Genomic DNA, 25,359 nt, shown 5'->3' on the forward strand with positions numbered 1-25,359 from the left:
CTCATTCTGGTGTGAGCTTGAACTCTCATGGGCCTGAAGCCTTATGCTTTTACTTACATCGTTATATACTGTTGTGCATAATTAAATTTTGGGGTTGACTGTGCAGTTAAGCATTGTATTACATTAGAACTGACAGCCTCCTATTTTGTGCATTATTATTTTCTGTTTTTTAAAATTGTGACTTAGATATTTCATGGGCCTGAATACCGTTGCTAGTCACATTTGGGTGACAAGCCTCTAATCTTCCATTGGGTAACTACTAGCTAAATTCAGAGCTATAAGGTCACTTGCCTAAATTAAGTTTCAAGTGGCAATAAAATGAGATCATATAAAACACACATGTTGAGATTCCCTGTAAACTCCCATAGGTTAAGTTTTCTGCCAGATAACAGTGTCCATAATAGGGAAGCAGTGATAATTATGCAGATAAATGTTGTTTAATTTTGCAAATTAGTTTTCAAAAAATTATTTTGTATAATGCCAACATTAATGCTAGTTTTAAAAGCAGCTTTACTGAAATGTTTTGTTTTTAATTTTTTTCAAACACTGAGGGTTTCAACTCAATTTTTAACTCCCCTCCACCTGAAGCTCTGCACATTTTCTGTTTTCCCACAAAAGCAGTTGTATTGGTATTTATGTATTTCAGCATTATGTAACATTATATTATTCTATGCACTGCTTTCATATGTCAAATATTGTGATTTTCATTACTAGTATGTGAATTTGAACTTTCGTGGTCCTGAAACTGTAATCTTATCATAGGGGCAGATTGGGATCGTCCTCAAGGTTTTCAGGAAGACGGTCAGATTTTAAAGTTAACATTGACGGGTATCTAATTTTTTTGTTGGAAGACCATCTAAAATGGAGGGTGGATTAACAAAGATATTTTAAAATACTGTCAGAAAATACATTTGGATCCGCTCCTGTTATTGACCATGTTACCTGTTGTGCATGACTTAAATTCAGTGTCGATTGACCGTGCTATTACAAGTATTATTTATTATTGCATCAAAATGAGAAAATAACCTATTTTTTGCATCTTTATTTATTTATTTATTTATTTATTTATTTTGTCTGTAGACTTGTCCTTCAAGAAATACATGCCTTCAAGAAATCGACGAAAACTGGAAGTGCATGTTTTTTGCACTGTTTTTCCTGTCATGCCCATCGTAAACACTGTGTTGTCAAGTAAAAGGAAGCATCTGATACAAAGTATCAAACGCGGCATTGACGTGCTTGCTTGCGATGTGTTCAGTACACTTTGTTTACACTGACAAGTCGAGGTCAGAAATGCACAATGTTTTTCTATGTAATTACGCAGTTTCAATTTTGATTAGTGAATTTTTTTTTATCTGCATGGTCATTTTCCGAACATTTGTATAAGCCACGAAATATTTCTCATCGGAAAATCACCCAGCAGCTTTCCAAGTACAAGCGAGTGACGTCATGACGCACTTCCGGTTTTCGTCAAGATCTTGAAGGGATTAGCGTTATGGTTTGCTGCACATTTAAAGCGTTCTGTCTCTAAATGTACTTGACTGCTTGGATTGAAATTTACAGAACTTATTCTTCACATGATATCACACATATGTGCTTAATTTGAGAGCTTTAGCTGTTATATATTTTCTACAGTGCCCATTCAAAATTGAAAAAGAGCTATTTTCCGTCAATTTTTCTTGAAGGGCAGGTCTACATTTGACAGATTTGCTGTCTTGTTTTATCTGGGTACAAACACGACAATTTAATTTTCTGTAAAATAAGTCTTCTTTATATGACTGAGGATTATTTTTCTTTTTGCCAAGGGATTCCACCTTCTATGTGTTTTTTGTTGGCCATTATACCTTATGTGCCTTGAAGACTGGACACTTGATACCAATTATACTTGATCTTATTAGATGCATTTTCGATGTAATTTATTTATTTTTATACAATATTTATAGACCAATATCCCAAAGTTATATGTTAAAATTTTGTAAAGAAATTCCTTTATCTTAGCCACATTTTTGTTTACTTTAAGATTGAGTCATTTTCTGCTAGAATGGTGTTTGATATTCTTCTTCTCTTTATTCTACAGCCGCTCCACCTGCCTCTCCTGACAGAGCAGCAGGTAAGTAGTGCACATGTAGTAAAACAAGATTCCGTCTTTTGCTCATAATCTGCAAGAGTTGTTCTTAGCTTGTCGATTAAGTATGTGAGTTCCTGCATTCTTATTTTCATCAAACTGTATTAATAATGTTATATTAAAATTGACTATACCTTACAATTTTAATTGATTTTAATGAATGTTAAAACATTCAGTATTTATCACCCAGTTATGTTTTGAGCTTACTCACTTGTATTCAACAGAGAGGATACATTTTTAAGAAAAAAATGTTTTTTTTTTTGGAAATTGCCGATAAACCTTCAGAAACAGATGAAAGCTTCTAATTTATTTGATAACTGTTTCACAAAGTTAATTGACACTAAATACATTCAAATTTTGTCAATGATTACAATACTTTTTTATGCTAAAAAGTTTTATTTTAACCACACTGTTTATTGTACAGTCCTTTTCAAAGGTGAAAGTGGATCTCATACCTCTGGGGAAGAAAACATGAGTAGTATAAGAATGTTGACGATATGTCGATGTATGAACAGTCCCTGACAAATGAAATAAATTAGATTGAAAGCATGTCTATAAAAATTAAGGTCTAGTCTCTCACAACCCCCCCCCCCCCCCCCCCTTGAAGAAGGCACATCAGCTGAAAACTCAATTGGGCGCTTGATACCAATTATACTTATTACATGCATTTTCAATCTAATTTATTTATTTTTATACAATATTTATACAATATACTGTGGGATTAATACGATGATTTGGATAAATATGCATGCATTGCAATACATAACAATATGCATTATGCTAAAATCATTTAGTTTGGACATAGCTTATTGTATTCATTGCAGTGGCAGAAAGGAACCATCTAGATGATATTGACAAGGAGCTATTGGAAAAAATTGAGAAAATTGCCCGAGGGGAAGATGTGGAGCCAGAGAAACAGGTCACAATTTGGGATTTTGCAGGACAGGATGTCTACTACACCACGCACCAAACATTCCTCTCAGAGCGGATCATCTACTTGTTGGTATTCCGACTTGACCAGGACCTCGATGATAAAATCCGTGTATACAGGGGAGAGAAGACGCTGAAAGGTATTGTTGAGCTTTATATCTTTACATGTATAAGCTACTCAGGGCCCTCATGTAAATAATGGCCTGTCAACTGTGTGTAATTTCTTTATTAAAAGGTCCACATTTTTAAATCTCTCTATTGCTCTTAATATATATATATATATATATAACATTGAGATTTTAGTAGCGTTAATTTTAAATGGTTCCGATGAGTGTTTTGGATTTTAATATTCTAGTGATTTTAAGGATTTTAGTTATATTTACCATTGTAAGCCGCCCAATAAGAAACATTATTATTATTATTATTATTATTATTATATTATTGGCGCTATTTTTTAGCAATGCTGAGGAGAAAACACTGATTAATATTCATCTTTGCATTAACATCAAGGCTTTGTATGTATTTTTCAGAGTTTATTATGTTTTGGTTAAACTCAATCCATATGCACACTATTGGAAAATTGAGGGAAGAAGACAAAAATGCCATGCCATACGTCTTGATTATTGGAACTCATAAGGACATGTTATGCCCACAGGTGAAAACGCTTTTCTTATCACAATTATTCAATTACTACCATACTTATTGTACCACCAGCGTAGGCGCTGGCGGTACACATGGTTTTAGTCCCGACCCGTATGTTCCGCCGGTTCCGTCGGCTCCTGCGGCTCCGCCGCCAAGTCACCGTTACCGCTTCTCCTCCTAGACGGTAAGGGCCTCCATACCCATCTCTTCGATTTAGGTCACCTATAATCTCAACATGTCCACGTAAAATTTGGGCTTTGTCGGTATTGGGGTCTAGGTGTGGCACTTATTGCAATGCACTCTTGTCCAAAAATGGCAAAATTAAATGCATATTATCTCCCCTACGGAAGGAATTATGGGAAAAATTTCTACAGACAGCTTTCCAAAAGTCATATGTGTAGATTTCAAATATGCCCTTGGATTTGACCTTTAGAGTTTCGAGTTACGCTGTATCCAAAAGTACATATTGGTGGTGAAAGCAAAATGTGCAGTACGGTAATGGATAATAAATTTTGAACTCCGGAAAAATAAAACATAAGGCTTGGCAAAGCAGACAACTTGTGGTCAAAAATGATATTCTTTCATCAAATTTGAACATCTGGAACTTCAGAGCACCTCCCATTTCAAGAATTTTGACCAAAATGATGTTTTCTTTATTTAAATTAATCTTTTCTGTAGGAAATTTATGGCACATTATGGTAACTCAAAAATTATAAAATTTAGTCCCTTATATCTCCAAAACTGGCAGAGATAGGTCCATAGTTTCTATTGAAGTTGAATAGGAAGTCATATACTGGCAATCTACATGTGACCTTAAAATTGACCTTTGACCTACTTTTCACCATGAACTAAACTTTGCAAATTTTAATTCCCTTTTATCTCCAAAACTGGCAGAGATAGGTCCATAGTTACTATTGAACTTGAATAGGAAGTCATATACTGGCAATCTAAATGTGACCTTAAAATTGACCTTTAACCTACTTTTCACCATGAACTGAACTTTGCAAATTTTGCTTCCCTTTTATCTCCAAAACTGGCAGAGATAGGTCCCTAGTTTCTATTGAACTTGAATAGGAAGTCATATACTGGCAATCTACATGTGACCTTAAAATTGACTTTTGACCTACTTTTCATCATGAACTGAACTTTGCAAATTTTGCTTCCCTTTTATCTCCAAAACTGGCAGAGATAGGTCCATAGTCTCTATTGAAGTTGAATAGGAAGGCATATACTGGCAATTTAAGAGTGACCTTAAAATTGACCTTTGACATACTTTTCACCATGAACTGAATTTTGCATATTTTGCTTCCCCTTTATCTCCAAAACTGGCAGAGATAGGTCCATAGTTACTATTGAACGTGAAAGGAAGTCATATACTGGCAATCTAAGTGTGACCTTTAAATTGACCTTTGACCTACTTATTATCAAGAACTGAACTCTGCTAATTTCTTTCTCTTTTAACTCCAAATCTGGCAGAGATAGGCGAATAGTTACTATTGAAGTTGAATAGGAAGTCATATACTGGCAATTTACTGTGACCTTGGAATTGACCTTTGACCTACCTTACGATGAACTTAACTTTGATTGTACCATTTTTAGTTATATATATATTTTTTGCATAATTTGAAAATTCTTGTTGATTGCATTTTTACAGCTTGTTAAGCACAAGACTGGTGGCTGTGTTCCTTATTTTGTGTATGTGGGGGTCTATACGAATGCGCTTGCTCCAGCTGGTGGTACAATATTCAGAGGCGATATCGCCTCTCTGATCCTCTAATTCTATGTATAATTTGTATCCCTTCAACCATATCACGATTCCTGACGAGTGACTTAATTATTTAGAAACTTTTCACTATGTGACTATTTGTGGATGGCATGATTTAATGTTGGGGGAAAAGGGTGTCCCTTGCCCACTGACTCCATCCTAATTTTATAGGTTCATTGCAGCACACCCATTTTTCAACTTGAACGAAGTGGACTATATCATATACACATATATACATGTACATACACACACCCTGGTAGATGTTTTCTTTCGCTCTGACACTTAAGCATTATTATATAGTAGTGAAAAACTACAAAAGAATCTTAACATCTTTTCATTCATAGGGCGAGGTTGAAAAGATTTTTGATAAACTCAAGAAGTGTCTCGATGACAAGCAGGTACTCAAGGACCACGTCTATCGATATTTTGCCATAAGCAACTTGGCCGAAGACGATGAGGAGTTTGCTGAAATAAAAAGAGCGATCGAAGATTTGTGCGGTTATAGCAGCGACAGTGAGGCTACCGTTCAACATCTTCCAGTGAGTTGGATTAAATTGGAAATGAATTTGGCAAAGAAGAGTGAAGAAACACCCATCATAAGTATTGAAAAATTGATGGAAATGGCGCAAAGGGTAGGACTCCCTGATGGAGAATTACAAGAAAAATTCATTCCTTACCATCACCGTCAAGGCGACATCCTACACTTTAAAATTGATGGACTGGAAAGTGTCGTCATAATAGATCCACTTTGGTTAGCAGTTGTGTTTTCTGCCATCATGACCCCGGCCAGCATTCACTCTGGATGCAGTCGCGGCCATGTCCTGAAAGATGAGCTTGAAAGAGGAGTCCTAAAAGAGGAGGTATTTGATGAGTATCTAAAAGAATTCAAGGTGGCCGAAAAAAAGACTGAAATCATACGACTTATGCTGCATTTCGACTTGATGTTAGAAATATCCCAATCAGTTGAAAACCCTCTGCCTGGACATGGAAAAAGAAGATTCCTCGTACCCAGTATGCTGGTATCAAATAACAGTGCGAATGAGACAAATCCGCAGAAATATTTGCTTATCGCATTCCCTCATATTCTGTTTCCTACTGGGTTATTTCATCGTCTGACCATCCGTCTTCTAAGGAAGTATAAAGCTCAGCAATATAAAAATAACATCCCAGTTGTCGGGTTTGACAGCGCCTCCTTCCGCCTGGCTGATAAACAGTCGGTGCTGCATCTCGCCATTGAAAATAAGGCCATGAAGTTGTTTATAACTAACGCCACTGGACTCCCTCCAAGGACTCACATGTACTCAGAAGCAAGAAAAACAGTTGAAAACGAGTTGACAGTCCTTCGGGATACATACTGCCCCAGGATGCATTTTGGCTACAGCATCAGGTTAACAAATGACGGACCCAATATTCCAATAAATGCACATGACGTCCAAACAGCCGATTCCATATGTGCGTATGTAGAGAACTCTGAAGTGTCGGTAGATTTAAGGCCATATCGCGTTTGGTTTTCTGGTAAGCAGTTTGAAATATCACGTAGTGTTGTTGTGAATAGACATTAGGCCCTATGCTATTTTAACATAGAACATGCATTCCGTGTTAATTGGTTCACAGATCTTAACATTTTAAAAGATCCCTGATTACACAGCATGTAATATCTGAAACCAGATACCATTAGAAAATTTAGGTTTGATTAGTTTTAATTTTCAAAATAATTAATCGGGAAAAATATATTAAGGATATTTCTGTTTTGTACATATATTTTTGAAAATATTGATTTTTTACACAAACACTAATGACATACAATGTTAGTTATTTCTTATGAATACTCAATTGTATATGCAATAGACTAAAAAATGCTCAATTAGAAATTAATGGGAAAATTTATATTAATCTACCCTTCTTAAATGAACTATGTACTTGTTTGTAACATTTTTATTAGAAACAAAAGGCAAGATATCGTATTCAGATTTTACTCAAACATGTTATGAATTAGCAACCTGTGATATCAAGTCATTAGAAACATGTCAGTGAGAGATAAAACCAAAATTAACAATCATTTCGGAATGACACTTGGATTTTGAAAGGAAAAGTATGGCGTATGATAGGACATAAAGTATTTTGATGGGGCCCTAGAGGCCAAGTGCCAATATATAATATATATTAGGCCAATCTTACCATTTTAGCAGCCCCAGAGAATCAAGACCGTCGTGCAGCCAAGTGTCCTGAAAACGAGGCAAGTTATGAGCTTTTAAATACGTTTGTGTCTAAGTACTGCGCAGCAAACACAGAACGTTATTATAACGTTACCATATCATATGTCCAAAAACATTTTGGTAACATTATAGTAACGTTCTGTGTTTGCTGACCATTATCCTCACTTGCACAAGTTTTAGTAAGACCATGAAATTAAATGTACTTGTATATACACAATCATAAGAAAAATTGGATACACTTAGGCATAAATGCGCACTTTTCACTCTGTTACACTTGCTATACGACCTCCGATATTTGTAATGATAAATTTCACATAAAGATGGTGTATGTGTGCGTTTCAGTACAAGAACGATTCCGAACCGAGAGGTCGTGCACTCATTATCAACAACAAGACATTTTCCGTGGACTGGCTTCCAGAACGTGATGGTACCGAGGTAGACGTTGTTGCCTTGAGGAAACTATTCCGTTACCTCCATTATGAGACAGACGTTATCAGTAACCTGACTGCAAATGTGAGTTCATTAATAAGATCGTGGTGTGTTTGTAAAAAAACGAACATCGTAAAAGCCAAATGGCTTTTAGGTTTCAAAGACTAACATACTTTTTGGTGATATCTAAATATATTTATCAGTGACACAAAGATGATACAATTGATACTTGAACCTTTTGGTTCAAAACAGGTGTTATCAAACAAACTTTTCGGTCACATTTTATTATGTTTATCTATTTCACTGCAATATATTTTTCTACTAAAATGAAACTTTTCACTCGTTTCTGTTCATTGCATGTATTTATATGAGAGACGTATGGTACACTGTATAGTTATACAACATTGGTCAAAAAGGTTGTCCCACCCCTATTTCCATGTACTTTTATTTACAAATGATCACCTTACAGCTGTAAATTGTTAGAAATAGTGCTTTTTATTACGGATACCGTGTCTAACGTGATAAATGGTTTTAAGATTACAAAATAGTGGTGAAAATATACATATTTTATACCATTTAGTAAAATTTATAAGAGGTACCCCCTCAAAGCGACTGTTTCACTGTGACTACAGATGTAAAGAAATGTCTATAAAATTGAAATGATGCCATCAAATGTCACCAAATTCACACACAATTAGCATTAGGGTATGCTCGATAAAGGTCATGTGCCTAACAGCGTGTGCGTCTACCGGGTACTGCAATTGTCTTCTGTAGACGGCGCGACAAGCCTTCAACACGGGTTACAATTCTGCTTTGTGGGATATTGTCCGATTCTTCTTAAACAAGCTGGGGGATTTGGCCCAGGTTTTTATGGGGTTGGTTCTCCTTTGCATTGCACACTCCAATTCATGTCACAGTTGATTAGTAAGTTTAATATCAGGGCTCAAAGATGGTGGTTCCATCCTTAGGCCATTGTGTTTCTTCAACAAACACTTGCCAGGCGAGGGGTGTGAGCAAGTGTGCAGTCATGATAAAGCCTGATGTTAACCCTAAAGTCAGTTCTTGAAGATGGAATGAGATATCAGCTGAGAATGCTACGTTCAGTGATCTCGCAGGCACCTGAACCTGGTCATCCATCACTGGAAGGAAGTCGATTTTGATGCAGAATTAAATTATTTCTTGTATCCCATCGATGGTCAAAAAGGGTCCATAGACATGTTATAAAATGTCTCTCAGAAGGGTGTGTGTAGGGTAATATCGCCTGAGGTGTCAGATCAATCCGCATTTGGAGAACATTCCAAGCCCATGATATAAGTACATTGTTCCTTTTGGAACAAAACGTAACAGGTGCATTTTAATGTAACATTCTCAACAGAAATCTCACTCTATTTGCAAGAGGTGACTTCAGGGATGCAACTGGCCCCATTATGACAAGGCGCTTGCTCACAGCTCTCGTCTGGCAAATGACTTGTTGCAGAAACACAGGGCTCTGAGGATGGGACAACCGTCTTTGAGTTCGGATATTAATCCTACTGAGCACCTGTTGCATGAATTGGAATGTGCATTGCAGAGGAGAACCAATTCCTAAATAATCTTGACCAATTCCGCCACGCTCTTTAGGCGGAATGGGACAATATCCCACATAACAGAATTGTTGCCCATGTTGAAGGCTTGTCGCGCCATCTACAGGAGATAATTGCAGTACGCGGTAGACGCACACGCTGTTAGCACGTGATCTTTAACGAGCGCACCCTAATGCTAATTGTGTGTGAATTTGGTGACATTTGATGGCGTCTTTTCAATTTTATAGACATTTCTTTACATCTGTAGAAATCACAGTGAAACAGTCGAACTGAGGTGTACCTCTTATAAATTTAACTAAATGGTATAAAATGTGTATATTTTCACCACTATTTTGTATTTTTTTAACCATGAATCATGTTAGACACGGTATCTGTAATAAAAAGCTCTATTTCTAACAGTTCACAGCTGTGAGGTGATCATTTGTAAATAAAAAAGTACATGGAAATGGGGGTGGGACAACCTTTTTGACCAATGTTGTATACAGACAGACATGGCGTACAATCTACAAATATACCACCATATGTCCGTCCTCGGTGGCTACTGCCTTTCACATTCTCTGTTAGCGTCAAGTATGAATTGATGCTGCCATTTTGCTTTACGCTGTCGTTGATAACCCAATTCTGTACGTACCACGTCTCTGCAGTCATTACATGCTATTGCGTTTGAGGTACACTATGTTTTTATGTCACTTCTTCTTTTATTTTAATGTGTAAAGGAAATGAAGGAAGAAATAGAACAAGAAAGTCAAAGAGACGATCACAAGATCTACGATTCTTTCATCTTGTTTCTACTGAGCCATGGTACCGAGGGTGCTGTTTATGGAACGGATGGCTATCCTTTACCCTTCAAAGATATCAAAGCCATTTTGAATAACAGGAACTGTCTTGGCCTGTCGGGCAAACCGAAAATGATATTTATTCAGGCTTGCCAGGGAAGTAAGTTATGGAATGTATTACACAAGCTTGAATACCTGCGATGAAAATAACATGCAAAATTATTAAACAAATGTATTGAGATATTAAACTGAATTAACAGTTTGTCTCCTTTAAATTATATTCAGCCACACGAAACGAATGACGCTTAGTATTATGTAATTGTTTAATTAGTTAATACTGATATCAATTCTAACTTATATGTAAACATGTAATCCACATAAGGGTGTATGGGGTATTTCATTTTTTTTCCATATTCACCCAGAGATATTGGACAGTGGGACACTCCTGGACGGACAAACAGTTCAACAACCACAGCAAGCACCACCTGCAGCAAACCTTGGCGATGAGGTACCCGATGCGCCACACGAGATTCCAAAGCCATACAATGATCCGACTATGTCTGATTTTCTCGAGGTCCATGCGACTTCACCAGGTACTTAAACCGTGTTTCTTTGTATGCCATTTTACTTAGGCCTTACAAATGTGTTTTTCATCAGAAAAAAACAAAATGATAAGGTGCACGTGGTGATGCTGGGATTATGGCATTTTGCCTCAGGTAGATGGTGTGCATTTTGTGGTCTTTCGACATATTGTGGAGAACTGTATTGTACGTGTATACTTTAAAATGCGCACTACATTACTGCACCAGTAAATACTGAAAATGGTGCATGTATTTTTATACAGTATCAAATAAAATATATGTGCCAAATTTAATTAAAATTTACGTACATTTTTGCCATAATGCTTTTAAAAATGCGTTCACGATCACTACGAAAAACGAAAGTGTGTCGAGATGTTACCTAATTGTATTTGGGAAGCTGTCAGACGATTTCTTTCGATAAAAAAGACTTTGTAGCTTATGCAAATGTTGAGAAAAAAACATGCCGATTATGGAAAATTCAATTATCAAAATTTAAACTACGTAATTCGACAAATTTTAATTTAATTTAATTTAAAAATCGCTATCGTGTATTTCTGACATTGAATTCTCAGTGTGCACAAAGTGTAGGCATCGAAGGCATTCATGAATGTCGACACGTTTGATTCTTTGAATCAGATGCTTCATGTTACTTCATAGCGCAGAGGCATGCCAGGGAAAACAGAGGAAGAAAAACAAGTTCTGGTTTTTCTTGATTGAAGGCTTCGATTTGTTGAAGGGCAATTCTGTATAGCATGGCCCACGTTTCACAAAGAATCTTAAATCCGTAGACGTCTTACTCGAGCTGGGTGGCCTAGCTAGGTCGACTTAGCTGAAGTCGACTTGGAGTGTTTCACAAAGAATCTAACGTCTTAGCTTGGCATGCTTACCGTAGTCGATGCGCACGAGAAGCTCTTCAAGAAAAGGAGGTGTAAAATTGCAAAAGTTTCACAAGACATGACGTTTCATGGCCTCTTTCGGTCGAGAACGATGGTTTATCAACGATAAAAGTCAGCCAAAACACAAACAAAGTTTGTTTTTGAACTTTATTGATTAGTTTAACTTCAATACAACTTCAAAGCAACAGTTAAACATTAGCTTGTCGTAGAACACTACTGAGGGACGTCTAGCGGTCAAAAACATAAACAAACACGCGATCGGCTGGATAAAGTGGAATTTTATTTTTTATTTCAATATTCCATAAATGTCAGTGCTATTCAAGGATATTATAACACAATATCTCGAAGGAGTTATGTTCTTTCCAAATTTTTGTTGTTTATGCTCTCATTTACCGAGTTTTAGTTGAGCTTGCCGACTTAAGTCTCCTCCCGAGGAGGCTTGACATCGTCGACTTACAGCTAAGAAAAAAACGACGTAAGCGACCTTTAAGATTCTTTGTGAAACGGGACTTAGTGACGTAACGACTTAATTACGTTGGTAACCAAGCCCTAAGTCAGGGAATCCGACTTAAGTTTTTTTGTGAAACGGGGGCCTGGTTTCCAAAGATCGTGTGGCAGGCATATCAGCAAAACAAAATGCATCGCCAAGGACCCGAATGCCATGGCAAAATGTTTTAAGTTTACTTTGTTATTTTGATACAAATAAGCTTCCGGTTAACATAGATTTGACTGGTCTCCAACTTTCCATACTGCATTGTGCCTGACCGAAAAAAAAAACCCATTAAAATGAGTAGTGATTCAGTGTTCCAATGATGCCTGCAATGGCTAGAAACGTGACCCGTATTATTGGCCTTTTGGAGATCATTTCAGGTCGGTTCACTGTAACACTATCGGCAAATATACATTACTAATAGTTCCTTGATCTATGCGATTTATGAAATTTGCTTTTCCGCACTCTCAGTGACACTAAGTACTGTTATATTAACAAAATAAAAATAAACAGTACTGTTGCATCTACGAGTAAATAATACGTTAAGGCTTCAGTATTTTCTGTTTCAGATTACGTATCTTGGCGACACAAGGGAAAGGGAACATGGTTTGTTCAATCCATTGTCGATACATTTTATCGTGAAGCACACAAATATGACGTTTTACAAATGTTGGTGAATGTAAGTACTGAAATAACCTGAACTACATTATTGTACCACCAGCGTTAGCGCTGGCGGTACACATGGTTTTAGTCCCGTCCGGTCTGTTCCGCCGGCTCCGCCGGCTCCGCCGGCTCCGCCGCCATGTTACCGTTACCGCTTCTCCTCCTAGACGGTAAGGGCCCCCATACCCATCTCTTGGATTTAGGTCACCTAATCTCAACTCGTTCCACGTAAAATTTGGGCTTTGTCGGTATTGGGGTCTAGGTGTGGCATTCATTGCAATGCACCCTTGTCCAAAAATGGCAAAATTAAATGCTAATTATCTACCCTACGGAAGGAATTATGGGAAAAATTTCTACAGACGGCTTTCCAAAAGTCATATGTGTAGATTTCAAATATGCCCTTGGATTTGACCTTTGACCTTTATTTCAAGGTCAAACAGGCCAAATTTTTCAAAAAAATGAATTTTTTTACGAAAAAAAAATTATTTGCGCTGTTATTCAGACACCACACAGACTTAACCAATAATATTATTGGAAAATGATACCCTTCAGGTCATCTTTCATCTCCGTGAATTTGGGGTCAATCGGTGCATTTTAACGGGAGTAGCGGCCATAAGATACCAAAACTGAAAACTGTCTCTAATTCGGGGACCGTTAATGCTAGAGACCCATTCTTTTTTGCATTTTGTAGAGCATGTAAAGCCCAACACTGAAAGTGATCTCCGTTTTTTTGTATTCCATACGGTTTTCGAGCTACGCTGTATCAGAAAGTACATATTGGTGGTGAAAGCAAAATGTGCAGTACGGTAATGGATAAAAAATTTTGAACTCTGGAAAAATAAAACATAAGGCTTGGCAAAGCAGACAACTTGTGGTCAAAAATGACATTATTTCATCAAATTTGAACTTCTGGAACTTCAGAGCACCTCCCATTTCAAGAATTTTGACCAAAATGACCTATTCTTTATTTTAATTAATTTTTTCTGTAGGAAATTTATGGCACATTATGGTAACTCCAAAATTAAAACATTTAGCCCCTTATATCTCCAAACCTGGCAGAGATAGGTCCATAGTTACTATTGAAGTTGAATAGGAAGTCATATACTGGCAATTTTACTGTGACCTTGAAATTGACCTTTGACCTACTTTTCACCATGAACTGAACTTTGCATATTTTTCTTCCCTTTTATCTACAAAACTGGCAGAGATAGGTCCATAGTTTCTATTGAACTTGCATGGAAAGTCATATACTGGCAATCTAAGTGTGACCTTGAAATTGACCTTTGACCTACTTTTTATAATGAATTGAATTTTGCAAATTTTGGTTCTCTTTTATCTCCAAAACTGGCAGAGATAGGTCCATAGTTTCTATTGAACTTGCATGGAAAGTCATATATAGGACTTGCATTATTCGAAAGGTGCGATGTGCGCATGACCGGAATTGTGCACTGCAGGGGTCAAAATAGTACCGGAAGCGTTGTTCACAGCGATAAGAACACATGATGGAAGCAGAAGACGTGCCAGGAGCGGTATTAAACAAGCCAATTGAAGCGGCAACGGTGCCGGAGTTGAAACGCTGGTTAAAATGTAGGAATGCCCGCACATCAGGCAAAAAAGAAGAGCTGATAAAAAGGTATGTTACACGATATTTTCTGAAATACAAGACCAAATACAAAACCCGAATGTGGAGTTGATCATGATGTCTCTACCTAGTCTTTAATAGCCAAGGACGATAACAGTATGTTCATTTCCTTTGGTCATACTGTTTAAAACATGAAGTGGTTGTTGCATATAATAATGGAATCTTAAACACTTTACATACACCAAAGTTCTATAGCTTGTTATTTTCAGGTAAATATTTGTAGACTTGATTTGATATAATGTGGCCATGCATTATCTCTTAGTTATCTAGCCAGGCATGCCCGTACTATAGTGACATTAGTGTTAGTAGAAGACAAATAAACTTGCACTGCATATCAATACTATATTGTATTACAAGATGTCCAGGCTTCCTGTTTATCAAAGTTATAGAACGATAAGTGGTCATTATGTAATTATGTTCACCTGAGTCCTTTCTTGTGGAGATAGATTTGTCACCTGGTTCAGGCAATTATCTGATACAATCTCTGAGGTGCGCTAGTGTACTGTAAAGGTAATTAGTACAAGCTCCATGTCAATATCAGTGCATCTATCATTTGTTTCTTCTTCATTATCTTTCTGTTGTGTATCCAGGTAAATTTTGGTAAAAATAAAAATAAAAACACTAGTCACGTCAATTCTCTGTTTTGTCATCAGTCTAATATGTATGTGTGTAAATTAATCACTGTTATAGATGTGTTGATGATGATTTTAATAAGTATTTTCATGGCTTGTTTTATAGGTGTAAACTGTACAGTGAGGATAGAGAGAGAAACAAAATAGTGGATCCAGATGGTGGAGTTTGGCAGCAGAGAAAAGTGGAAGTGCCAGATAGAAGTTTGAATCAAGACAGTGGAGAATGGACCAAGTCCTTGAAGGGAATGCCCAAACTGTTTGGAGAGGCTTCCATTTATGAACTGGTTGGCGACAGTGGGGAAAAACATAGAGTTGGCGGGTACAATATATATAAATCGGGGAAAGTTCAGAACATTCTTGTTAAAATTGATAATGTATTCTCAGTGAGGGCAGTTGTTGGTGCGAGTTTCACAAAGGACAGATACAATTCAAAAATTAACATTTTGGCTAATGGCAAGATTGATGCCTCCTACTGCAAGTGTAAGGCAGGAGCGCAGGGAAAATGCAAACATGTTGTTGCAGTTTTGTTTAGTTTAAATGACATGAGGCTGTCTGGGTTATCTGAAATCCCTGAAGAACTTGCATGCACACAAAAACCCAAAGAGTGGGGAAGACGGAAATGCAATGTGACTGTCACTGGAAAATTTTCAGACTTGGACTTTGTAAGGCATGAACCAGGAAAAAATCCCATCAGCGTAGGCCATTCGAAACGTAGAAGAGAATATGCTGTTCTACCACCTAGCAAGCAATCTCTCCCCAAGCCTAGACTGGACAACTATGGGAGCATGCTGCCTGAAGGCTCAGTTAGAAAGTTGATGCTGACCAGTTTATGGAGCAGTAGTGAGGTAATTCGCATTGGCAAAGATTAGTCTTACTAAAGAAATATTTAAGGTACACGTGCCATTACCAAGTCGCAGAAACTTTACAGTATCTATGAAAAAGGTGTCAAAAAAAATTTTGTCTTTCTTCAATCTAAAAAGTTTTTTTATGATTAGTTTACTGGAAGTATCATATAATGCCATTTTATATCTATTTCTTCTCACCATTGTTCATTTGCTTTATATTAAATTTCAGAAGTCAGTAAGCCCTGTAGGTGTTCATCCAGAACACAGAAAGAATGTGCTCCAACCATGTGTAAGTTGAACATAAAAACCATATGCAGATGCAACCCTCATTGGGAGACACCACCCAAATGGGCTGTATGTCAATGGAATTTCAAAAATAAATTCCAACATTTTAAACAAAATAGTTCACTGAATAATGGTTATTATGACCTTCATTAATATGTAGACATACATTTTTAGGATGCATCATTCATTCCTTTAGGTTAGATATACCCACATTTATAAAAACTTTTACCAACTTAATAATATTTGCCTTGTGTAGTAAGGTACTTGGGTTCTTATTTCATTAGTTCTATCTATTTTAGCCACTGCAGAACATCCACAACAAGGTGTCAGAACAGATGCTGACTTGGGACTTTGACAGTGAAGAGTTCAAAGAAATGGCAGCCAAGTTTCAGTCACATAGGTTGTCTGTGAATGAAATAATCCAAATAGAGAGAGAAACACGGGGCCAGGCAAACAGTGAGAACTGGTACAAACATAGAAAAGGTAAAATCATTGCGCGGATCTTTCAGCAGATGTTGATACACCACTTCTCAGATGATTCAAATTGTTATACTTAAGACTAAGAACTACTTATATGAAGATATTTAATTTCCTTCATGACATTATTTGATGATAATAACACATAAATGTTAAATGGATATATGGTACTCAGACAAGTAATGTTTGAATTGTACAGTTTAAGTTAAATGCTGTAATTCCAGTGAATGGTTTGCACATTTTATAACTCAAAGCCAGGATTTGACATGTTAATTGTTTTTAAGGATAAGTGGGAATATTACGTAGTATGTTTACAACCAAATTCTTTGTTTGTATTAAGGAAGAATAACAGCCTCATTTGCTAGTCAAGTCGCTCACAGGAAGGAAGAAACGCCGCCGGATGCATTACTGCGTAGGATGCTGCAGTATGATCCTCAAGTCAGCAGTGCTGCAACAAGACATGGTGAGAAGTATGAAAAAGAGGCAGTACACTATTACAGGTAATTACCACTGTAGGAAATATTTCAAGTGGAATTGCAAAGAATGTTTAAAGGGAAACCACACTCTCTTATTGCTAGACAGTGAAGACAGATATATAGATGTTTTGTGAATATTATAAATTGTCTCAGTGAGAAGTAGGCATGGGTAAAAAGAATGAAATATTGTAGGGCTCACAACTTATAAATGTATTCTTTTGGTCATTTTAGAATATTGAAGTCATATTAGTTGTTGGATCATTAGGAATACACAATAGTATTATAAATTCCCCAGTAAAATTATTGGTTATGAAAGAACTGGAGGAAGAAACCTCTTCATGCCACAGAAATATAACCTTTTTTTTAATTTGAAGTTGTTGTTGTCATCAGTTGTTTCATTTTGACAAAGTCCGTTGCAAAAATGCTATAACTGGTAAGCTATTTAAATTTTATAACTTTAGGATGATCAAGGACACTATTATGGAGCCAGTGGAAGTGGAGGATGCAGGACTGGCAATCCATCCATCACACCAGTTCCTAGGAGCTTCAGTGGATGGGGTAGTAACTGATTTGTCTGCTGAACCCCATATCGGTAGTATTGAAATCAAATGTCCGTATGCTGATATTGAGAATTTAGAAGAATTGCATAAGAACAGGAAGCGGTTTTGTCTCACATCTGACAACAGTGCCAAGGCTGCCCATTATAGATTCTCAGAGGACTGTTCCGCCATCGACATAGCCCAAGTTCATAGCTCTTTATCAGTAGATACAAAACATCCATACTTTGATCAAATGCAAACCCAGATGGCAATAACTGAGAGAAAGTGGTGCGATTTTGTTGTGTTTTCTACCACAGGCCGTACAGGTGAAATAATGACTGGAGAGATTGTTATACAGCGAGTGGAGTTTGGTGCTACATACTGGAAAGAATTTTTATTGCCAAAGTTACACAAGTTTTATGTGGAATGTATGCTGCCTGAAATGATCAGCAAACGAGTAGCAAATGGGAAGCAGCTCTTTGAGGTCTCAGATAAATTTACTTATAGGAAGAAACAGTAACGTAGACATTAACATATATTTACTTTCAAAGGTGCCTTACTAGATCCCCTGTGCAAAGGGTATTTTTTTATTGTTCAGATATGCTCAAGTGCATTGTGATAATAAAAATGTGATATTTGGTAACATTTTTTATATTTGCTTAAAAAATACTATGGTGCTTTACTTATGTGAATTCTTTTTAGTATTTTCTAGATATGCTCAAGTTCATTGTTATCATAATGCAGTATTTGGCAAAAAAAAATTTTATTTGCCTATAAATATATACAATTCAAGACTTGGTTTCACAATTTTATTTTGCATAATGATGTTGCCTTAAAATATCTTTCCAAGGTGCCTTACAATATTTCATGTTTTTCAGAAATTTTCTAGATATGCTCAAAGCATTGTGATAATAAAATTTGTGATATTTGGTAAAATTGTTTTCTTTTCTTTCTTTTTAATTTGCAGAAGAAATATACGATTCAGTACTCCTTCACAGTCGGGTTTAAACCTGGTTTAACCTTGCTGTGAAATCAAACCAAAGTTTCACAATATTATTTCATGCCATTGTTTTTACAGTCACTGTCCATCTTGTATTTTTCCAATCAACTACTCCGTTTAGTTTTTAAATAATCATGCCATAGAAAGGAATAGTAATTATGATACAATGGGCTCCACACAAAGGTTTACCAAATAACAGCATATAACCCATATTTTGTTCAAGTCGCTGGCCATAGAGTTTGGAAATACATATTTCAAAATCCGATAGTTCTTCACTCTCCCGATAACACGTTCAACATGGATCCGTACCTTGGCAATACTCCTAGTTTCATCCTCTTCTCAAGGGCTAAGTTGGGGTTTGCCAGACATGAAAGGTGGTATGTTCAATCCTATTTTTTTTTCAGCAAGATATTCATCAATGAGAAACCCTCTATCTGCCATAACAGAGTCCCCTTCCTCTAGGAGATCCAAAAGACCACTATTCTCTGTAATATCTTTGTCAGACATACGACCTGGAACCAAATCTGTCACAAAAGTAATGAATCCATTGGGAGCTATCCCCAAAAGCCCCTTTGCAGTATTGTGACTCTTATAATTTGAATATGTCTGTCCAGAGACGTCACACTGGTTTGGTGTTTCAATAAACAATTCAGTGCAGTCAAGTACTACACGAGTAGAGGGATATTCTTGCTTGAAGCACTCTGGCATTGTTTGGTCTATTATCTCTCTAGATGGCCAAATGGGCATTTGTCGAAAGCGAAAGTATAATAGCTCAAAGTAGGTTTTGCAAATCCGTGACACTGTAGTTGTGTGCACACCAAACCTGAAAGTATAAAGCAACCTGCTGAAAAAATAGTACCTAAAATGTTTTGCAAATGAAATAAAATAATTCTGCATAAAAGACTATCCAATGTTTAGGCTTAAAGAACAATACAAATACTAAATTTGTAACAATAACTTTAAAATATTTAAGTATGAAATAAAACCTGCATGAATATATATGCTAGAATTTTTATTTTCTTTTCTTTTTGACTATGTATTTAATCTTTGCTCAACTTGATTACAAAATGCTGCAGAAATAGATTCTAATAAAAAAATTAGCATTTTACCTGTATGCTAGATCTTCTTCAAGCAGACCCACTCTCAACCTGCATAACACAAGGAATAGCTCATCCTCTGTGCTCAGTGTTCTGGGTCTTCTTTGTTGCCTCTCCTCAGGATTTGAAAGATCCGTGCCCCAATACTGCATTGAGGTAATGTCAGGGTATAAAAAGTCATGAAAATTTTTAAATTCCTCGTAAGTTTCAAAACCAGTGTAAAATTTAACCATTTCAGGTTTGTTTTGCATAGACTTTATGCTGAAAATGTGTTTGTCAGCTTCCTCTTGTGCTTTGGACAGTTGTTCCTGCATTTTCATGTATTTTTCCTCTGTCACAGTTTTTCTTTGTGCATCTTTCTTTGCTCGTTGTAATTCCACTCTTGTTTCTGAAAGTTCAAGTTCTAAAGATTGAATTTTCTGTTCCATACTGAAAATAATATGTTGTTTTTCCTTAACTGTCGTTAAAAGCGCATCTGAGCTAACATCTGATACAATGCAGTAGGCATCGTGATCTGTGTTTGAGAAGCCATTTTCGTCCTCGCTGTTCAACTTCCAGTCCCACTCGCCGCCAGGTTCACTTGAATTTGTCTCAGAGTTATCAACTGTTAAATGTCTAATAAGGTTTCTTCTGGGCTTACTAACCTTCGATTCCTTGAGTGGAAATATAGTTGGTCTACGATTTCTTTCCTCCTTCAAAATGAGCACTACACACACGGTGATGCTTGGCGGGCTCGAACTTACTAAATTTGCCTGTATTTCCCGCTCGTCCAATATTGTCAATCCATATACCTCTCTCTTTTGGGTCCTTGGGAAAAGCATAAAATGAAAAATTTCGATCTCGCTTCGTATTGTTGAAACAGCCAGGCACACAACACATAGAACCGCCGAGAGGCATTTTACTTCTGTGTACAGAAATGGCGGCTACTCAAGTTGGGTCCCACTTTACCCACAATGCATTGCACGCAATATCGAAAACGAGACGAATAATGCAAGTCCTATATACTGGCAATCTAAATGTGACCTTGAAATTGACCTTTGACCTACTTTTCACTATGAACTGAACTTTGCAAATTTCTTTCTCTTTTAACTCCAAACCTGGCAGAGATAGGTCCATAGTTACCATTAAAGTTGAATATGAAGTCATATACTGGCAATTTACTGTGACCTTGAAATTGACCTTTGACCTACCTTACGATGAACTTAACTTTGATTGTACCATTTTAAGTTATATATATTTTTTGCATATTTTGAAAATTCTTGTTGATTGCATTTTTACAGCTTGTCAAGCATAAGACTGGTGGCTGTGTCCCTTCTTTTGTGTATGTGGGGGTCTATACGAATGCGCTTGCTCCAGCTGGTGGTACAATATTCGGAGGCGGTATCGCCTCTCTGATCCTCTAGTTTTACATTGAAAGTGTGTTAAATTCATTAGAACACCAATCAAATATAAAACATAGCTACCAGAAGAAGTGACATGTCGTAAGAGGTGACTTATGTAAATACAGTCCAACATGCACAGACTTTTTAAGAACCAGCGAAATGCTCTTCTGTATATTTTGACAGTTTAATCAGAACTGTTCACTTTATGTAATATTTTATTTCACCAGGTCAATCACGCGATCTCTCAAAAGCAAACAATAAAGGGCAACAAACAGGCACCAGAGATAGTTACCAGCTTACGAAAGAAAGTTTTCTTCAACATAACTCCAGGTAAGCAAAAAGAGTCACATCTTCCCGAGGTGTATTCGGCCGAATAATAAAGACTCGAGATCAAAAGTAAGCAAAAACAACGAACCTGGAACGTGTTAAGGTACAAACAATGCTGCCAGTCCTGCTGAAGATCTCATCCTTTTATCAAATGTCTCAAATCTCCCACCCAGTTGCAGACCCCACCTACAAAATTGTTTCCCAACTTTAATAAATCATTCCCAACTAAAGCTGGAACTTCAAGGTTATGATCTTCATAAGGTTATTTTTCTCATCAATGTTATTTCTATGTGTTTCCACCTAAATTGCACCACAACTCGTAGCATTCACGCACCTCACATTCATTTATCAGTACTTACTCCTCCTGAAGCGATTTGGGACTACATTGAATCAGGTTATCCTTTGGGCGGATTGCTGGCACAATTTAGTCTCCTTCTTACAGATTTCAGATATTCAATGTTACATGTTGTCCCTAAATCTGATCTTCACAAAACTCGTGTAATTTACGATCTTTTTTTTTATCCCAACCTGGTCTCGGTTGATTCTAACATTCCAAGAGAGTTCTCTGTGGCACAGTACGACTTCATTGATGCTGTTATCGCACATGTCCAACATTTTGTTCGTGGTGCTCTTTTAGGTATATCTTATATTCAAGATGTTTTCCACATTTTACCGATTATCAACTGCGTCCATCCCTTAAAGGCCCAGTGGGTCACCTGTGACCCACACGTTTGACACGTCCCCACCCACACCACACAAAATGAATCCACTTCATTTTGCCATTTCCTATTCCTTATGTAATAGTTTATCCTTGTTGACCAATTAGAAACTAGATCATTATCCTTCACTTACTCAAATATGTCTGCCTCCATAAGAAGGAGTAAATGCTATTGTCTAGTGGGTTTTTATGTGTCTGTATTGTCATCTCAAGGTAAATAATAATTTCAATATTCTGGCTTTTCATTATAAATACAATAGTCTTAAACCACACAGAAATGTTTTATACAGTTGTTAGCTATGCTTCCAGGTTTAAATTTATTTTTTATGTTGTTATTGTAATAAAAAGAGGTTTGTGATATCTTGAAACTTAGTCATTTGTTTACCTCTAAAGCCCAGTGGGTCACCGGTGGAACATAACCGAAAACTAGGTCAATGTTGCCCAAAACATTTTTTTCAACATTAATTGATAAATATGCTTATTACAACCCTATTACCTAGGTATTAAACTTTTCATGCAAGAAAAATATGTCTTGGGCCTTTAAGGGTTTTTCCTGGAATGATCTGTTTTATTATGAGAAATGTTTGCCAATAGGTGCAAGTTGTTCGTGCCAGATTTTTTAATCTATGAGTAAAGCTATGCAATGGATTATGTTGGAGAGATTTCATGATTCGGCCATGTCCCATTTACTAGATGATATCTGTTTCATTGGACCTCAAAATTCCAAGAAGTATAAACATTTCCATTAACGCAGTAAAAACCTTTACTCTGACCACTTGTTTAACGTAAACAACCTTTACTCTGACCACTTTTCTTTATTTTATCTCATTGAAATAGATATAATACAAATGAAACCTTGGATAGGCTTTTAGGGTTTAATCTGAAATAAAATTTCAGGCATCGGTCAAACGTGTCTAATTTGGTTCAGTTTTGTTGTGGGATATGGTTGATTGGGCGAGTAATGACCCACCCACTTATTGTCCATGTGGTTCAAGTATGGTGATTTTGATGACCAAGGTAACTGCTTACTCCCTTGTTTCATTAAGTTATCTGCTATTCGAGGTTCTCTGTTCGAACCAGTTATCTCATTGTGCAACCTCAAATTACTCCTAAGTCATGCGATTCCCAGATTATAACTTACTTTGATGTGTTTAGGATCTTATTATTTTTTTACTATTAGAAATGATAATTTTCAGTCATATGCACTTTACCTCATTTGCCTTTGAGCAAAAACAGAGCTGCGTTGTGCTAATGATCATTTGGCTACATATTACAGCAATTTAGATAATTGTGTTTATGTAGGGAATGTCTACATCAGTGAGATTTAAGTCATCCAGCTTTTTAGCTGCTTGATATTTACCCGCATTGTTACGTAGTGCAGTTTAAGCAGCTACGCTGGAAGATTACTTGTTTCGTTATTTCATTTTTATTTGGACACATTCCACCTTCCCCCATCACCTGCCTTAGTCCTTGTGTTTTTCTCTATTTTTTTCTTTTTTTTTTTTTTACTATCCAGAGTCTCTATTTCTGCGCCAATAACTATTGTGGTTTCATATATATTTTATTCTGAATTTATCTTGGTTGCACCCATTAAACTATATTATTATTATTATTTATATTATGACATTTATATAGCATGGGGTGTATGATAATCCCCCATTTTTGTAAGTTTATATCTCATTATTCTTCGTCATTAATAAATGACAATTTTCAGTCATATGGACTTTATGCTATTTACCTTTGAGCAAAAAGCTGAGCTTTGTTGTGTTGGTGTGATTATTTGACTACATGAATAGAATATTTCATCCACAGAGGCGTCTCTTGGCTGTAAGATATATGAAATAATATTCAAATAAATCTGAACTGAAAAAAAAAATTAATTAATTCTATAAAACGCAATATTTTGAGGAAACATGTTGTTGTAAAGAACAATTTTCTTGCTGCTGTCATATCACCTGGTAATTGTTTGTGTTCTAGGTGAAGAAGAGTCAGTCCAAGACCAAAACTAAAGACGGCTGTCGACGGTTTCATGCACAGAGAGCCCGCAAACGAAGTACACACACTGGACAATAGAAGTGTCACCCCCTAAATCAGAGTAATAAAAGTAGGCAGATCTTCGGTAGTTATAATGTCTGGTCTACTTATAATGTGACTAATGAGTATAAAACCGCTATACCATGGAATTGTATTGTTGGTCTTGTACATGTACAGCAAATATTATTCCTGTCTTCCTCCAATATGGCAAGATACAGGCAATTACATAACGGTTATATGCGTCAAGTTTTTAACCTGAAGAGACGGAATATAGGCAATGTCAGAATATCGATACAATTGAATTGTTCAGTCAGAACCGTGCAGAGGGTCTGGTCTCGGTATGGAAACACTGGATCAAGAGACAAATTGCCTCTGATGGGTCGTCCAAGAAAAAACTACTGGCCGTGAAGACCGACGACTGATTTTGATGTCCAGGTTGTCAAAGTTTGACACTGCTTGTCAGTTGACAAGACAGTGGAACAATTTTACACATAAGAATGTGTCTGTGAAAATTACTAGGCGTCGGTTAAATGCTCAGAGAGTGTATAACAGGGTAGCAAGACAAAAAAACTCTTATATCGTTACAAAACAGGCAAGGTAGAGTGAACTAGGGTCAACAGGATCTGGAACTGGACAGTCCATGGCAATTGGTCCTATATATTTTTTTCTGGTGGGTTTCGCTTTGGTCTGACCTCTGATGACAGATGGGTACGATGCTAGCGAACTGCTGGTAAAGCATTTGAAGCACATGCACTGAATTTTCGAACCCGGAGCAGCATATTTATCATGGTGTGGGGCTGCATCAGCATCCA

At 36.7% G+C, this 25,359-nt stretch overlaps 3 protein-coding genes across 4 annotated transcripts; 2 read left to right on the top strand and 1 right to left on the bottom strand.

Moving 5' to 3' along the window:
- The first annotated feature begins 3,579 nt into the window (after positions 1–3,579).
- LOC147760056 (uncharacterized) lies at positions 3,580–24,696 on the top strand. 2 transcript variants are annotated; one of them, XM_086995627.1, is made up of 9 exons: positions 3,580–3,707; positions 5,804–6,974; positions 7,646–7,695; positions 8,018–8,188; positions 10,404–10,623; positions 10,886–11,056; positions 13,000–13,109; positions 21,696–21,864; positions 24,491–24,696. In XM_086995627.1, the coding sequence occupies exons 1-8, from the start codon at positions 3,591–3,593 to the stop codon at positions 21,843–21,845; spliced, it is 2,160 nt and encodes a 719-aa protein (XP_086851753.1). In that variant the 5' UTR covers positions 3,580–3,590; the 3' UTR covers positions 21,846–21,864; positions 24,491–24,696. The 2 variants fall into 2 exon arrangements, with proteins under 2 accessions (XP_086851753.1, XP_086851754.1); XM_086995628.1 differs by having other exon boundaries at positions 21,696–21,798.
- Positions 14,321–18,632, top strand: LOC147760057 (uncharacterized). Its single transcript, XM_086995630.1, has 6 exons — positions 14,321–14,726; positions 15,474–16,212; positions 16,442–16,501; positions 16,797–16,980; positions 17,315–17,474; positions 17,912–18,632. Exons 1-6 carry the CDS (start codon positions 14,593–14,595, stop codon positions 18,507–18,509), a joined length of 1,875 nt encoding a protein of 624 aa, XP_086851756.1. The 5' UTR covers positions 14,321–14,592; the 3' UTR covers positions 18,510–18,632.
- LOC106168719 (uncharacterized) lies at positions 18,765–20,759 on the bottom strand. Its single transcript, XM_013547890.2, has 2 exons — positions 20,099–20,759; positions 18,765–19,812 (listed from the first exon to the last, which is right to left on the bottom strand). The coding sequence occupies exons 1-2, from the start codon at positions 20,512–20,514 to the stop codon at positions 19,329–19,331; spliced, it is 900 nt and encodes a 299-aa protein (XP_013403344.2). The 5' UTR covers positions 20,515–20,759; the 3' UTR covers positions 18,765–19,328.
- Positions 24,697–25,359: the final 663 nt, after the last annotated feature.

This window comes from Lingula anatina, chromosome 9 (genome assembly GCF_051362555.1).
Source record: "Lingula anatina isolate TDL-2025a chromosome 9, LinAna3.0, whole genome shotgun sequence".
Lineage (NCBI taxonomy): Eukaryota > Metazoa > Brachiopoda > Lingulata > Lingulida > Lingulidae > Lingula > Lingula anatina.

Excerpts from the sequence above, each read along its gene's own strand:
- LOC106168719 (XM_013547890.2), bottom strand. The coding sequence starts at position 20,514 with ATGGAACAGAAAATTCAATCTTTAGAACTTGAACTTTCAGAAACAAGA. Across the intron at positions 19,813-20,098 it reads GAAGAAGATCTAGCATACAG|GTTTGGTGTGCACACAACTA; the intron begins GTAAAATGCTAA and ends TTATACTTTCAG.
- LOC147760057 (XM_086995630.1), top strand. The coding sequence starts at position 14,593 with ATGATGGAAGCAGAAGACGTGCCAGGAGCGGTATTAAACAAGCCAATT. Across the intron at positions 16,502-16,796 it reads AGAATGTGCTCCAACCATGT|CCACTGCAGAACATCCACAA; the intron begins GTAAGTTGAACA and ends TATCTATTTTAG. Across the intron at positions 17,475-17,911 it reads GAGGCAGTACACTATTACAG|GATGATCAAGGACACTATTA; the intron begins GTAATTACCACT and ends TTATAACTTTAG.
- LOC147760056 (XM_086995627.1), top strand. The coding sequence starts at position 3,591 with ATGTTTTGGTTAAACTCAATCCATATGCACACTATTGGAAAATTGAGG. Across the intron at positions 7,696-8,017 it reads CCAAGTGTCCTGAAAACGAG|TACAAGAACGATTCCGAACC; the intron begins GCAAGTTATGAG and ends TGTGCGTTTCAG. Across the intron at positions 8,189-10,403 it reads TCAGTAACCTGACTGCAAAT|GAAATGAAGGAAGAAATAGA; the intron begins GTGAGTTCATTA and ends TAATGTGTAAAG.